Below are 14,658 nucleotides of genomic sequence, written 5' to 3' on the forward strand. Positions count from 1 at the left end.
TGGCTGAGCACTTGACACGAGTGGTCAGAGATTCCGATTAGTGACAATAAGGGTGCCGATGCCAGTGGTTGTTTGAGGCTCCATAGCAACAACAGTGGCCCTGGCTTTTGCAGATGTGGCCGAGTATTAGCGAGTGCATGAGGAGTGCTTGGAACCTAGTCAACATAGTCATGACAGCTGGTGCCGTTTGGATCTTCAGCCACCAGGAAAGCTTTGTGCCTTTGATATTTTCCTTTGTGCAGCTGGTTTCAGGAGTGGATTCTCCAACCGCACAGGCCACAGCGAAAGAAAAGACAAAAGTCTTTAGTTCACCACACCTTGTACTTGAGATGGAATTGCTGGATGGAAGTTTTACTGAATGGTTCCACAGAGTATAATATTACATCTACTTCCTGTTTTGTGTCAGGTCAGAGTTCCTTATCCCTTTTTTATTAAATGTATACTTGCAGACTCAAAAAGCTTTGCATGTAAAACACTGAGATCCCATTACTGCAGGTAATAAAATAAACCTTTGAAGGGCCCCTCTGTTTGGTGTTTATCAGTCTAAAGGTCCCTTAGAATGACTGGCTTGTACTGCTTTTGCAAAGGGTACTTAATAATTCTCATTTATAAGTGATGTTCATAGTTGCAAAATGAAGAAGCCAACTAAGCAAAGAGATGAGTAAGCTATTTACACTTCATACTTTCTGGATCCATCCAGTGCTGCCAGTGGTGGAGCAGTGCAAATCTTCGCATTTACAGAATTAGCAGGTTTTGCTTCACATTTACTCAGTTGAATCTGCATTTACTGTAGTAGTCAATGACTTTGAGTGTAACATGATCATATCTTGAGTTATCTTGAGTCAGATTCTGTTTTTCATTCTGTCTGTAGCAGATTTATTTGCCAGTTGGTATTCCTTTGTGGCGCAGTGGGTTGGACCGCAGTCCTGCTCTCTAGTGAGTCTGGGGTTCAAGTCCCGCTTGGGGTGCCTTGCGATGGACTGGCGTCCCGTCCTGGGTGTGTCCCCTCCCCCTCTGGCCTTACGCCCTGTGTTACCGGGTAGGCTCCGGTTCCCCGTGACCCCGTAAGGGACAAGCGGTTCTGAAAATGTGTGTGTGTGTGTGTGTATTCCTTTGTCTTGCAAGGCCATATTGTTGCTCCAGAAGTTTCTGGTCCTCGACATTGTCCCATGCTGGAGCGGAGGTACAGGTCACACTATGGCATGGTTGTGATTGTTTTTGTTTTCTGTTTTCATGGAGACTGTATCCATTGTCTTTCCATCTGATTGGGGCACCATTGAAAAGAAGAAACAATTTCTACAAAACGTTTTTAAAAGCAGAGGTCTGGCTGAGCCGAAGAAAAAACTCCACATGTAGAGCAGGTCGTGCAAGTTCTTTGTAGGATCTCTTTTCAGGGAGTTCGTTGTGTAGCTGTATTTGGAGGCCCATTGTATAAATTATTCCATGAATGGATATAGCCGGATCATTACACGTGGATCATGTATATGATACAGTGTAAAGATCATTGTGTGGACATGTACATAAGCCGCTGCCTTTAAACGCAAAGGTCGCAGGTTTGAATCCCACCTTCAGCTGTAGCACCTGTCATCAAGGTACTTACCCTAAAACTACTCCAATAAAAATTGCCCAGCCATACAGTATAAATGGGTAAATAATTGTAATTTGCCTTAGAGAAAATTTTCAGCTAAACAAATAAATGTCAATGTTGGAGTGTGGAGCTCTGTGTTAACATCTACATGTGGAGGTCATTGTGTCGAGAGCACTGTGACGGTGTGTGATATTTTGACTGTGGAGCTCTTTGTATGGCAGTGCTGTTTGACACAATGCTCAGTTTATTAGACAGTACAGTGGCCAAAACGAAAAAAATTTGTGTAAAGATGAGAACCATTTCTGTTGAAGACAGTCACTTCCCCCCATTATCTCAAACACGTGCACACACTGTCCGAGGGCCAGGGAAGCTGCCTGAACTTGGCATGGAACCTGTGGATTCTGCTGGCCAACACTAAAGGGCCGGATGACTAAGTCGCCTACCGTACGTCATTGCCCACACATGCCGTAGCAAACAACTCATCATGCTGCGTGTTATCCAAACAAAGAAAGGGAAGGGCTGTCTCTTCACATACACAAAAGGATTTGTCATGGTATTTCCCATGTTTTGCATCTTTCGTATTTTGCGATGAGTTGAGGTGTATAAGTGCTGTTTGCAGTCTTTGCCTTTTTTTTACTTCCCTCTCTGTTCAGATGACTGATTCCATCAGCTGTCACCAGTGTTGACTGAGTATAACTTTGCCTTTGATCATGTCTCTGATCATGGGACAAAATGACTATGTTATTCTGATTTTGCTTTGTCGTAAGCTAAACAACTGTGTATTCCTTTCTTGCCAAACAACCTAAGCTGGGATAGGCTATGCTTGGACTGGGAAACCTCCAAAGGGAACCACACTGCTGCACAGCAAGCCCACATTTACATGACAAATCTAGAAATACGCTGCATACCTGGTCAACCTGTCTGACCTTGGGCATTCAACTCTGTGTCTTGGCCAGTTTCAGAGCTGACACAGGTAGACAGTGGTGAGACATGCAGGTGGCCCAGACATCCACGATGTTTCTTTCTCTCAGTATAGAAATGTTGTATAACTTGTTCTAATGTACAGTAACCCTTTGTGTATTGACTTGTGAGGGTCACAGGGGTTACCCAGAGGTTGTTTTCTGATACAAAGTATTAGAGACCTCGTAATGATAGGGCTGACACCTGAAAGTAGCCTTTTATTGTCACCAGGTGACAGTGTCAACCATAATCCTTAATTCATGAGCTAAATCTGCTGACGCATTATCTCCTGGATAGGGACCAAACAACGATCAAATTATTCCCAGTCATCACAGTCTGCTTCCGGCTTGCTCGGCAATGCTTTGGCCTGTCTAAACATCACCCCCGTTCCTGGGCACAGCACTGTGGGCGTCAGACTGAACAAACCCTCTAGAAAGAGTAACGCACACACTAAGGACATACCCTTGGCAATTCCTACTCACTCCCTACTATTCGCTCTTGACACCTAATTTTACTACCAGCCTGTCACCGCAGAAACAACACAAACCCCTTTCAATCCTATGTCCACCTTCCATTGTATGTGGAATTATATCAACTTTTGTTCCATTTTATGCCCAGTTTAACCACAGAATCCAGTTTGGCAGTGAAGCATTAGCAACTGATCTGCTAAAATAAAAAAAAAAATCTTATGTAAAGGCAGTAAAACAGGACAGCAGTGCTGTCAGGATTGTGTAACCCTTTATCAGCATATGTATCACAGTGGACATACTGCGCTGTTGGTGCCAAGTCTTAAAAGAGGACGAGGACACAGGACTCCAGAATTTAGTGCTTGCGGAGCTGTGGAATATCGCAACTTCATCTCAAAACTTTTCCCCTTCTGCAGTGCCGATCCAAAACAGTTGTTTTGTTTATTTGCCCAAGGTCTTGGAGACGGGTGCAGCCCACAGAGTAATGTTTTGTGTGGAGTTCCGTCTCCGATGAGAGTGGGGTGCTCCTAAGGCAGGGGGCCGTACTTTAGAGAAGCAGGAAAGCATGTTTTTCCTTCTTCCGCAGGACAATGGTTCTTGTGCTGTACATTGAATTGCTTTCAACTTTGAAGATAAACCACTAAGAATTCTCCAAATTTCATCTACAATATTTCACCCACTTGTCTTTATTCATCTCCTTTCCAAAAAATTCTTTTGTTGGTTTATGAACATTCAATTTTGGTCAGACACTTTAAGTCACTCTAAACATTCTTGACCATCAACAACTGTAAAATATGTAAATTATAATGTAGCAAGGATAGTACATGGTGTAATGGGTCACAACAACTAACAGTTTTAGATTAAAATCCCAGCCTGCACTTACATATGAATTCCTTCAGTAAACATCTCAATTTTTTCAATTGTTTAAAAAACACAGTGGTGCCAAATCTGTACAACAGTTCAACCATACCATGTGTTACATCTGTTCAGTCAAGGACCCATAAGCATCTTGTACTGACACACCACACCCTGGGAATAAACACACTTTTGCCGTTACATTAACAATGGTGTCTCAGGATTTTTTTGTCTTGTTGCTCTGTGACTACTGTGCATTCATTTCTGTCTACAAACCTTGACTGAAGATGTTTTCCATAAAGTTATGTGTTAAACAGAATTGGAAAACCAGCATGCTTGTCAGCCATTACCAGAATGTGAGCAAAGGCCAAGAGTAAGGAGTCCTTCAGAAATACATGGAGAAACAATGCCTTCTTGTACTGTACTCACTCACGCGCACACACACGCACACACACACACACACACACACACACACACACCTGTTAACTGCTTGTCCTGGTCAGGGTTGCAGCAGTGCGGAGCCTATCCCAGAATCACTGGGTGCAAGGCAAAGAGGAGTACACCCTGAATGGGATGCCAGTTCATCGCAGGGTTCTTGTAGCATACTATACTCACATTTTGGTTGTTACTACAACCCCACAAACAAACTTGAAAACAACCAAGGCTTTCTTGGATGCTCCTTTTATGCCCAATTGTGATAGCATCACCTGTTGCCTAGTCACTTATTTATCGGTGGAAAGTTCTAAACAGTTTTTTTTACACGTTCCACTGGTAAATACACACTCTTACACACATTGTCTGAAACCACTTGTCCCGCGTGGGGTCACGGCGAGCCAGAGCCTAACCCGGCAATACAGGGCGTAAGGCTGAAGGGGGAGGGGACACACCCAGGACGAGACACCAGTCCGCAGCAAGGCGCACCCCAAGCGCAACTCGAACCCCAGACCCACCAGAGAGCAAGCACAGGCCAAACCTGCTGCGCCACTGTGCCCCCTTGGCATCATAATCAGAATTAACCTATATTTACAAATTTATTTTAAGTTTGAGGTACAACAATAAAAATGTTGTCTTTGTCCTGTTTTCAGGTAAATTTGGGTAAAAGAGCATTTACAAATCACTGCTTTCTATTTTTATTTGCATGTTACATAGTGTTCCAATTTTTTTGGAAATGGGGTTGTACTTTATAAATCTCCATAACCACTTCAAATTGCTTTTTCCTGTTCCGTAACTTTGTCAGTGTGTTGTAATAACAGCTCTCCTGATTTTAATGTTTACAGGTCCATATATGTCAGATTTTAAGACAGTAATTTCTCTGTAGGACACTGGCTATACCTCCTTTGTTTTGCGGGACTTTCCTGTAATGTATGGGAGAGTAGTGGCATGACTCAAACAATTTTATCTAGCCAGGTTTACTAAAAGATAAATGGCTATGATAACGTTGACTGGCACGTAAACATCAGTTAAGGGTATTAGTCCATTTCTTGCTTTGAAGGAATGAAGGTGAATGACCATTACAAGTTGAGGATATGCCAATACAAACTGGTGTTCTTTCATTTGTCTGTGTGATATGTAGATGTATAGTGGGTGTAGTCTGGATTTAATCCATTTTCGTATCAAAGGGAAAGTACTGACCGTAAAAGCCTACGGTGGAGTCATCCACCTAGCACCTCTTTGGTGATATCGGGACTTTATTTACAGTGTAAATACTAGACTTCTCGTTCTGACACTGCCCACGTCTCCATCCTGTCTCTTAAGTCGCTAATTATAAACATCTTTGAAACCTTTTTTCTGAGCACTGTTAAAAATCTGCCAACGCTTCTAAAACAAAAAAGCTCATAAACAAAACAAATGATCTTTTAAAGGTGTTGGGATATGTCAATAAGAAACTAACTGGCTCTGTCAGTTACTAGTGAAGAACCCATCCTTGCTGAGGACTCTTTAGAAACTTCCATAAATGGAGAATAAGTGATGTGATTACTACTTGGCACTGGTGTAAATAAGCTCTTTAAAAAAAAATGCAGATGGAGCTTAGTATCTAATGAAACAAAGGACAATAGGCACCCTGCCCAAGTTTTTGAAGAGCCATGTTATGTAATGTCTTGAACTGTTAAATGCTGGTGCATTTTTACTGCACTTTGACAAGACCACCACAGAATATTATGCAGGTGCAGATTCAGGTTTTTCTTGGCAGTTAGATGTTTAATTTAATTGTTAATTTAATTTGTGTTCTCTTGCACCCCTTTCAGAGGTGTTGTCCGGTTGGAACAAGCTTGCTCAGAGTTTGTCAACCTACAGTGCCCAGCACAGTGATCAGGTCTTTCTAATAAACATGACCCTGGTCACGGCCCACTGGCCTGTATCCATCTGCTGTTCACTGATTCCAGGCTAAATGCCACTACCATTATCAACTGGGCATGACAGGTCCAAATGAACCCTCAAAAATATATTTCTTTCTTTGATTAGGGAAAAAAATCCCAGAGAAGAAATATGAGGTTAAAAGTGTGAGAAGCATAAAAAAGGACCTAATTATCAAAAACAAAACAGACTGATGACAGCATCTTATTAGGGGATGAACAAGTTCCAGTTAGTACTGTTTAGAATTGTTTACCAGGCCACATTCCAGCATGATAAGGAAAAATATTAAATTTCCAAATCTTGCGTATAATAAATTCTGCCTGCATGAAATCATTTTATGAATCGGTGGGTGACCAGATTCAAAGTGGCCCCTTTTGTTTTTGTGCGTTTTCTTCTGACGAGAGCAGAGTCTGGGTCAGGTTCTGCCTGATCATTAAGCAGACTGTGAAAGCTGGAAGCATGCACCCCAGTAAGTATTTGAATTATGCCATTGACGTCAGCACAGCCATAAAGCAGACTGCTGCCCATCCCCAAAGTGCTTCACTGCCAAAAAGCGGTTTGGTGTGGGGCAGATGCATTCAAACGGGTGAGGAGGAGAGAAGAAAACAGAGAACTACTTTTGTTTTGATATTTGGAAAGACTGAGCCTCTGTGTAAACCTGGCAGAAAATATCTATATATACGTGTTTCAAGTGTTTATGGTATGGAAATTAAAGGCTCTTTTGAGTTTGAAAGTCCTGCTTTTTGTCGAAACCCAAAACTGGCCTCACCTTGAAGGAAATTCCTTGCTCTTCAGGAAGCCTTTTGTTAACCATCACTCTCAACATGTAGTAGTACCTGCCCAACAAGAAGGCAGAAAAACAGAGTTAAGTTTGGTTGTGTTTTCTCAGCAGCTGTGACGTACGAGTTTTAATTGAACCATTGTGACAATAGCAATAGCCAGAAGCTGTTACTGTCGAAGAGAAGTTCCTGGGGCTGCAGTTCAGCTAAGTCAACAGACCACATTCCTTTGCTTTAAAGATGAGACAAATTTAACAGGAGTTTTAAAATGCCCTTATCTGTGCGAGTAAGGCTTTGAGGGGCCAACAACATGTCCCTCTGACAAGGCCTCCATTGAGGGCTTTCAATTATCTTGCTAGTTGTCTGACAGTTCAAGCCAGGTGAGATGACAAAGAACATTCTGTCTTGGACTGCTTGTGGCCCCACAGGACCGTCCAGCTTATAAATGATGTTGATGTTATTTTCCGACTTTTCTGTCGATGCACCTTTTTTGCTGGAATTTTGGGTGGTGTGTCCTTGCGCTTGGGTAAAGAAAGTGTATCTGTGAAGTGTTTCTGTCTCCCACCATCCATCTCAAATGGACTCTCCTGGTTCAGTCAGGGGTCATTGCTCAGCAGAGAGGGATGTGTCATTGGGAACATTGCGCTATAGGATGAAACCCAGAGTTCTTCCATCCCTTTCTCATGCATGTCAAGGACAGTCTATTAGTTGTTTTTATTCAAACACTCCCAAAACTGAGCACTTGCCACCACAAAACAAAAGAATGGTGTATGGTGATGCTGCCACAGGGAGATCGGGCTAGAGACACTAGGGAGTACATGCTGGGCTTTGCATATAGGCAGGAGAAAGGAATTCAAATGTAATGCTGGTTTTTGTCAAACAAAATTTAGTAGACTAACATTAGTTCTTAGTGTACCCGACTTGAGTTTCATCAATAATGAATACTCATCTTTTCCAGTTGCCTCTTCTGTGTTTCACTGTGAGGGACCCTCATGGTTTCTGTGAGTTTTCTCAAGAGATGAGAAACACAGTTACGGAAGTGTTCTGTCCTGTGTTGAGTGTGAAAAAGGTCATATGTTATCTGACTAAGAGCTAGATGAATATGTATGGTTTGGTGCGGAGGTCAAACGCAGGGTTCCTTTTCCACTGAATGCTGGCCTTGTGCAGGGGACTCGGGACATTTAAAACCTATTGACTTTTCCCCTTAAACAGTTACATGTAGAAACACCTTCAACTCCAGCGTTTGAGCCAAAGTCTGAAATACGATTCCTTCTCCGGTTTCTCTGTTAAAGTGTTTAACCTCATTTGCTTCAAACAAGCTTTTGTGATTTCCCTTACACCATTCATAAAACCCTTTTGTAGTCTTCACTTGTAAAATTAGCTAAGCTCTTATTCGTGAAGGCAGTAAGTACCATCCATTCATACTAGAAATATATTCTGCACATCTTTTGTGCAATCACATTCTAGTGTTTATGTGTTTTATGTAGCTATGTTCCAGTGTCATTTCTGTGTAAGAATCTTCTTTCATGGTCACACTGCAGGTGCTGTGAATTCTTTATTTCTTGATGTCTTTGCGAGCTGTCTGTCAACAGAGGATGGCTGGGAGCAGCATGAATTTCTCTGGTTGCACCATGCATTTGCCTTGCACCCAGTAATTCTGTTCCGATTTAAAGGGAGCCGGGATCACCCTTATTTGCGATGATTTGGGCGACGGGGCAGTGTTTTTTGCAAGAAGAAGTGCAGTGGCAATGACAGAAGTTGGCCTGACAGCATGCCTGTTTAGTCATGCCGACTGCTCCAGGGCACTGCAGCACTGCATTGTGGTTTTTCTGTGACGCTGTGAAAGCTTGCTTAGCTGTAATGAAACTGAACATGCCCCCCCCTTCCACTTTTCCTCTAACCACCTCTGAGCCCAAGGTGGAGGAAGTGGCGTATCAAATGCAAGATGTTCTCAGGCTGCTCTCGACTTGTTGTTTCTGCCCTTCCTAGTGGCTCCTAGATGCATCAGTATAAGTCTCCTTTTGCTGGAGAGTGGGTCCCTGGGGCGAGGGTGAAAAGAGTAGCGGGTGGTGTAATGATTAGGGCTGCTGCATTGCATTCAAACGACCCGGGTTTGAATCCCGCCTCCTTCTGTAGTACCCTTGAGCACGGTACTTACCCTAAAGTGTTCCAGTGAAAATTATTCCGCTGTATAATGCAGTAGGTCGCTTTGAAGGAAAGCATCAGCTTAATAAATAACTGTAAAGGGCCATTGCCTGGCCCCAGTCTGGGCTGTGGTTGGACAGGCGGACCTTCCGTTTACTACTACAGGATATTTCCTGGCCTGGGCTCTTTTCCAGTGGCCACATGAGTGGCAGTCGTCCACAGGGAGCACTGGAAAACCCTCTTCTTACGCGTGTGCGGTGCACCAGCTCACTGGACTGTTCGCTATCCCTCCAAACCAAGATGCTGTGATGTCAGTGCCAAGCACCAGCTTGCATAGTAGTTGAATAATGCTGTTTAAACCACACTTATGCAAAGCTATGCACTGTCCAGCCAGATGAAAGGGGCCATACCTTGAAGCTGTTTACCAGTGTAAACTTTCAATGAGACCTTTTCCTCTGAGTGAACAGGGATGAATTGTAATGCTTAGATAGTCAGGGGTGATGTGTACCACATTTCTCTTTAAATGTTTTCCACTCTATGAATGACTTACAATCCAACGGATGCATCTGAGACTTCTGACTTGCTTTGGCTAGGAACCCATGGCAGTGTTTGGCAGCCCTGTGTTCAGGCCTGAGAAGCAGGATTTGATGTATTTGGCAGAAGCCTGGGCCTCCAGTGGCAGAATGAATCCCTTCTCTCATGTAGGCAGTGCAAACACAGTGTTTTTCTGAAGATGACTCGTCACGGCAAACGTCTCGCGTCTCATTCGGCTTGGCAGCGTGAAAAAGGATGGCGTGGATTTTAGGAATTTACTATGAAAACCCTCCTAGCATAGAGTGCAGGGGTCAGCTGATTGATCAGCCTTTACTTGGCAAGCGCCCCCAAAAGTGAACTGGTATTGTCTTGGTGTCAAACAGGAAGCGCGAACAGAGTCGATAAGAGCAATGTATCATATAACAACACAAACTCCCTCCTCTTGGGGAAAATGGCACACTCTTCCTGCTTCAAAACCCCATGTTTAAGTAGATGCCTGAGGGCAACCGAGGTCAAGCGGGGGCTGGCCCCTCCTACTCGCTCCTGAAACGGAGCCTCATTGACATCACGGCTGACAAAAGCCAAGAGGCTGTACTGACTAGGAGAGGGCGGGGGCGTGTGTGTCCCTGTGTGTGTCTGAGTGAGTGAAAGGCTGTGAGCAGCAAGCAGCCAGACGCTTTCTCCGCACACTGAATGAAAGTGATACTCTGTGCCCATGATGAAGGAGGTCTGCGGGCCACTCTGCGGCGTGGCACTCGGATGCGGCATGGAGCCGCGCAAGCCTGACTACATGCCCGTATGTGTGTTCGCAGAGGACTCCTACCAGAAACTCGCCATGGAGACCATGGATGAGCTGGACTGGTGCTTGGACCAGCTGGAGACTATCCAGACGTACCGCTCTGTTAGTGACATGGCTTCTAACAAGGTAAGAGCCCTCCTCATGTTGGTTACTATTGGCAAATGAGTGAAAAGCACAGCTCAAGCTGTAATCAGTTATACGCGATACAATAAACTGAAAAGTGTTACTGATCACTAAGTTACTGAACTGCTGTTCTTCATCTGTCACTTCGAGGAATATTTTTTAATGTCATCATTAACAGCAGTGTAAATATCGGATGAAATATTAGAACTTCACCATGGCAGCAGCAGGGAACGGACACAAGAGCATTTGCAGAATTGCTTGTGCTGTCAATGTGTAGCCGTTGAGTTGGCATATTTGTCTTGGACCATGTGAAGAAGTCATGGATACATAGAGGCGGTGCTTCCTTTTTTATTGCACATTTGTATTTTTAATTGCCCCAGCAGTCGTGTTGTTTGTGCGGTGTTATTTCTGAGGAATATGCAGTAAGAGCACTGCAGAAGTTAAGCTATGACAGGACCCCAACCCTTATCCCTAGATTCTGAGATTATGGCTTCAAATTACTGCTGGTCTAACAAGCAAATCCATAACGTGGCGTTCATCACAAAAACTAGAAGTATTAGCAGCTGATTTTAGAGGAACTTGGAAAAAATTCATTACATAACATTTTGTGTTAAAATGAAACTCTGGAGCCCGATACTTCCGGTCAGTAGGCTTTTAACTGCATTCATGACCATGAGAAAATGAAACTGGGGCTAAATCTAACAAATTGGTATACATTTAACTGAATTTAAAAGACTAAGAAAATGGAGGTGTGGAATTAATTGTGACAAGCTGGTGCACATTTAAACCAACGGGACACTAAAACCCTGGAGTTCGGTACAAATGATTGATGTGCGATGAACTGCATAAACTTCTTTAAAGGTACTCTGCAGAAAAGACGGTACGAAACTGTAAAAGTGCAAAGAAACGGGTGAAATAAATAAAGGAATTCAGAAATTAGCCAAAGAGTGGACAACTGAGTACAGGTTGCTGTAACGCTATCTGGTGCCTAGCACAGTGTATACGAAGGGCAGACGGGCGGGTGAGTGATCAGGACCGCACAGGCAGCAGGAGACACTGGTTCCTGGCTTGAGCTACACTCTGCAGACAGGGAGAAGGCCAGCCACAGCTGTTTAAAGTGTGACTCAAATTTCCTGTCTCCTTCCTGATCCTTGTTCCGCCAAACTACAATGGTACAAATAGAAAAGGGCACGACTCTCTGGCTGTTTTCCCTCTCTCTCCCTAATTGCTGACGTCACAAGGCTCCCGCGGCCACCGGCGGCTGGACAATGGACAGACACGTGGTCAGCGTGGCTTGACATGGAGCGTGCTTCCTGTAGGGACGTTTCCTCTTCAGGCCCCTCGGAGCTCGCCGCAAAAGGAGGGGCCCTTCTGATGCACGTTAGGGGATTACACGTTCGACAATTTTCACGTTGTTCGGACCGACTGCGACAACTCGATGCAAAGGAGTCCATGTGTCCGATTAATGTTTTCTAGGTCTCAGGGCTGTAATTATGGCCTTGGGTTGCAGGGACGCTCATCTAGTCCCCGTTTGTTTAGCGTGTCTTCTCGCTGATCCAGTCAGTTAGTGCTGAAAAGGCCCATTGTATCAGCGGCTTATTTGACTACTGTAACTGTACTGTATCAGGATCCGCTTTTCATTGCCACAGAGAGCGGCACATGGCATACCAGCACCCTTGAAAACCTCTGTTCTGGCTCCTCTTGCAGGAGGACAGTGCCATCGTTTCCTTAAGATAAACAGCGAAAGACCCGACAGAGGATGCCTGATGTACATCTTAATGTTTTGCGCTTTTTAAAGTTAACGGTTGCTTCTTTGCCGCTTCTGCTGCTTGCGTTTATTCGCCGTGATCTTCCGCAGTTTTATTATTAGCTGATAAAAGTACATTCATTTATTTAGAGCACACTTTTCTCCAAAACAACTTAACAATGTTAGATATGCGCACTAAGCTACTTAAAATTATTTACCCGTTCATACGTTTCGGCATTTTTTACAGAGGCAGCGTAAGTGCCCAGATCGAGGTTATTACAGTGAGAGTGGGGATTTAAACCTGGGAATTTTGATAGCAATTTCATGTCTCCAGCTACTACGCTATGTGATGAGCCATGGTTCGTTTTAAATAAAATGAGAAAATTTTTGCAAGTGGAGCATTCAGTTGTTTTGCACATTCTTAATCCTCGGTTTTATTGGCAGTTTTTATGGGAGTACATTGAACGCGTGCAACAAAGCGAGCGTTTCTTGTTCAGACACGTGGACTGTTGCAAGCGTGTGTAGACGATGGAAATTTGGACCTGAAGAAGGTTTGCTCCCTGGCGACGGAGGGCGTTGGTTTCCAGTTGTATCAACCCCTCAAGACTAGAAGGGTCATGTGGGGGCAGAGAGGCGTACCGTCTTCCAGAAACGTGCCCAAATGCACATGAATCGTCTCTTTATCACAGGTGACATCCCTGCAGAATGCAAGTCACTTGGGTCTGGTTTTACCGAAGTTGAAATTTGTTTGTAAGGTGTGATTCTGTGGCGCAAGCAAGGTCTACGGACTGGGAACAGAGTGTATTCACCGGGAGGGATTTCGCTGTGGCCGTCATCCTTGGGGGAAGGACAAGAGGGGCTTGTAGGTTGGCGGTAAAGCAAGTTAAGAAACAAAGACGAGGCTTGCGAGCCGGAGGCGCGATGCCAGCCTGGGGGAGGGCGTGGCCTGCAGCTTTACAGTCAGAGCACAGTCATACCGGGACACGTAAACCAGGCGGCAGTGCAGCGCCTTCGCATTTCTCAGCCGGCTCATGACAGAGCAGAGCAGTCCAGAGCAGAACAGGCAGGCGGCCGCGAGCTCTTAAAGAACGCTACGCTCCGGGTGGCCGAACAACCATGGGAGTCACTGTCCTAGAAAAGAAAGACAACAATGTCAAGATAAGTGATTACTGGAAACAGGTGAGCTGCACCTCTTCTTTCTTCTCTAAAGTTTGGGCACTTTGTGAGCAATTAGCAATGTAGTGTCTGTCGCAGGGACTGCGTGTGTGTGTGTGTGTGTGTGTGTGTGTATGTTCTGCTTGAGCAGCGCTGGACTGGGACGGTCTGTCTGCACTCCTCTGTTGAGCGGTCACGGTGCTTTGTCCTTAGCTTTGCTGATAAGGCTGGGCGTGCTGGTATTTATTTTAGCCCATCATTTAGCAAAGGCTTTGGAGCAGTTTGAAAAGTTGAATGACTCCTCAACTCCCTCACAACGGATGTTCTGCCAAACTTGGCGATCCAGCACAGAGAAGAGCGTATTGCTGTTCTCTTGCGATGACAAGCACCGGCAGATTATATCTGTGGTTAAAGTTTAAAGCAGAAATAATGTTAACGGGGTGGTATGTTGGCACATCGGGGTAGTGCTGTCACTTCAAAGCACCTGTGGGTCTAGGTTCAGATCCAGCTCGGTCTGTGTGTCATTTGCACGTTCGCTCCATCTGTGTGCGTCTTTCCTCCTGTAATCTAACAACATGCATTTCAGATGAACTGATTATCCTAAATTCCCCATGGTGTGTGTGTGTGTGTGTGGCTCTCTTGTGATGGACTGATGTTCCGTCCAGGGTGTACCCTATTCAGCCTCACTCTCAGTACTTCTGGGATAGGCTCGTGAGTAGTGTTAATATTTAATTCTACTGCATCACATCTGACCCATCACAGTGGTGCAGGTAAAAATATCTAAATAATTAACTGACAAACAGTAATTCAGAAATCCCACAATCGCACTCATCTCATTGTGTTTTATAAAGGCTGTGTGGATTAAGTAGCTCTTGCTGGGTGGCCAATACAAGTAAAGAGGCGATTCATTTCAGCGAAAGAGGAAGCGCTGAGCCGAGCCGTGACTATGCTGGCGGGTACTGGCATTCTTGGTGAGTGATTGCTCAATTCGGTGATGTCACACCTGCGTACCGTTTCGTAGAGAGGAAGACTGATGTAGCTCTGAATCACTTGAGAGGAAGTCGGAAGGCAAACGATGCTGTTCCCCAAGAATAGCGTTATACACGGAACTAACATTCTATCAGTGTCCACGTTGGCCACACGGGGATTTC

General features: G+C 44.5%; 1 protein-coding gene across 4 annotated transcripts in view; it reads left to right on the forward strand.

The window, feature by feature from the left end:
• Positions 1–14,658, forward strand: part of pde4ba (phosphodiesterase 4B, cAMP-specific a) — a 111,299-nt gene that overhangs the window by 85,190 nt on the left and 11,451 nt on the right. For all 4 annotated transcript variants that reach the window (XM_018754080.2, XM_018754081.2, XM_018754082.2 and 1 more), the window contains one exon: positions 10,496–10,608. In XM_018754080.2, coding sequence (XP_018609596.1) covers positions 10,496–10,608 — 113 coding nt within the window. The remainder of the gene's footprint in view (positions 1–10,495; positions 10,609–14,658) is intronic.

This window comes from Scleropages formosus, chromosome 9 (assembly GCF_900964775.1).
Source record: "Scleropages formosus chromosome 9, fSclFor1.1, whole genome shotgun sequence".
NCBI classification, from domain to species: domain Eukaryota; kingdom Metazoa; phylum Chordata; class Actinopteri; order Osteoglossiformes; family Osteoglossidae; genus Scleropages; species Scleropages formosus.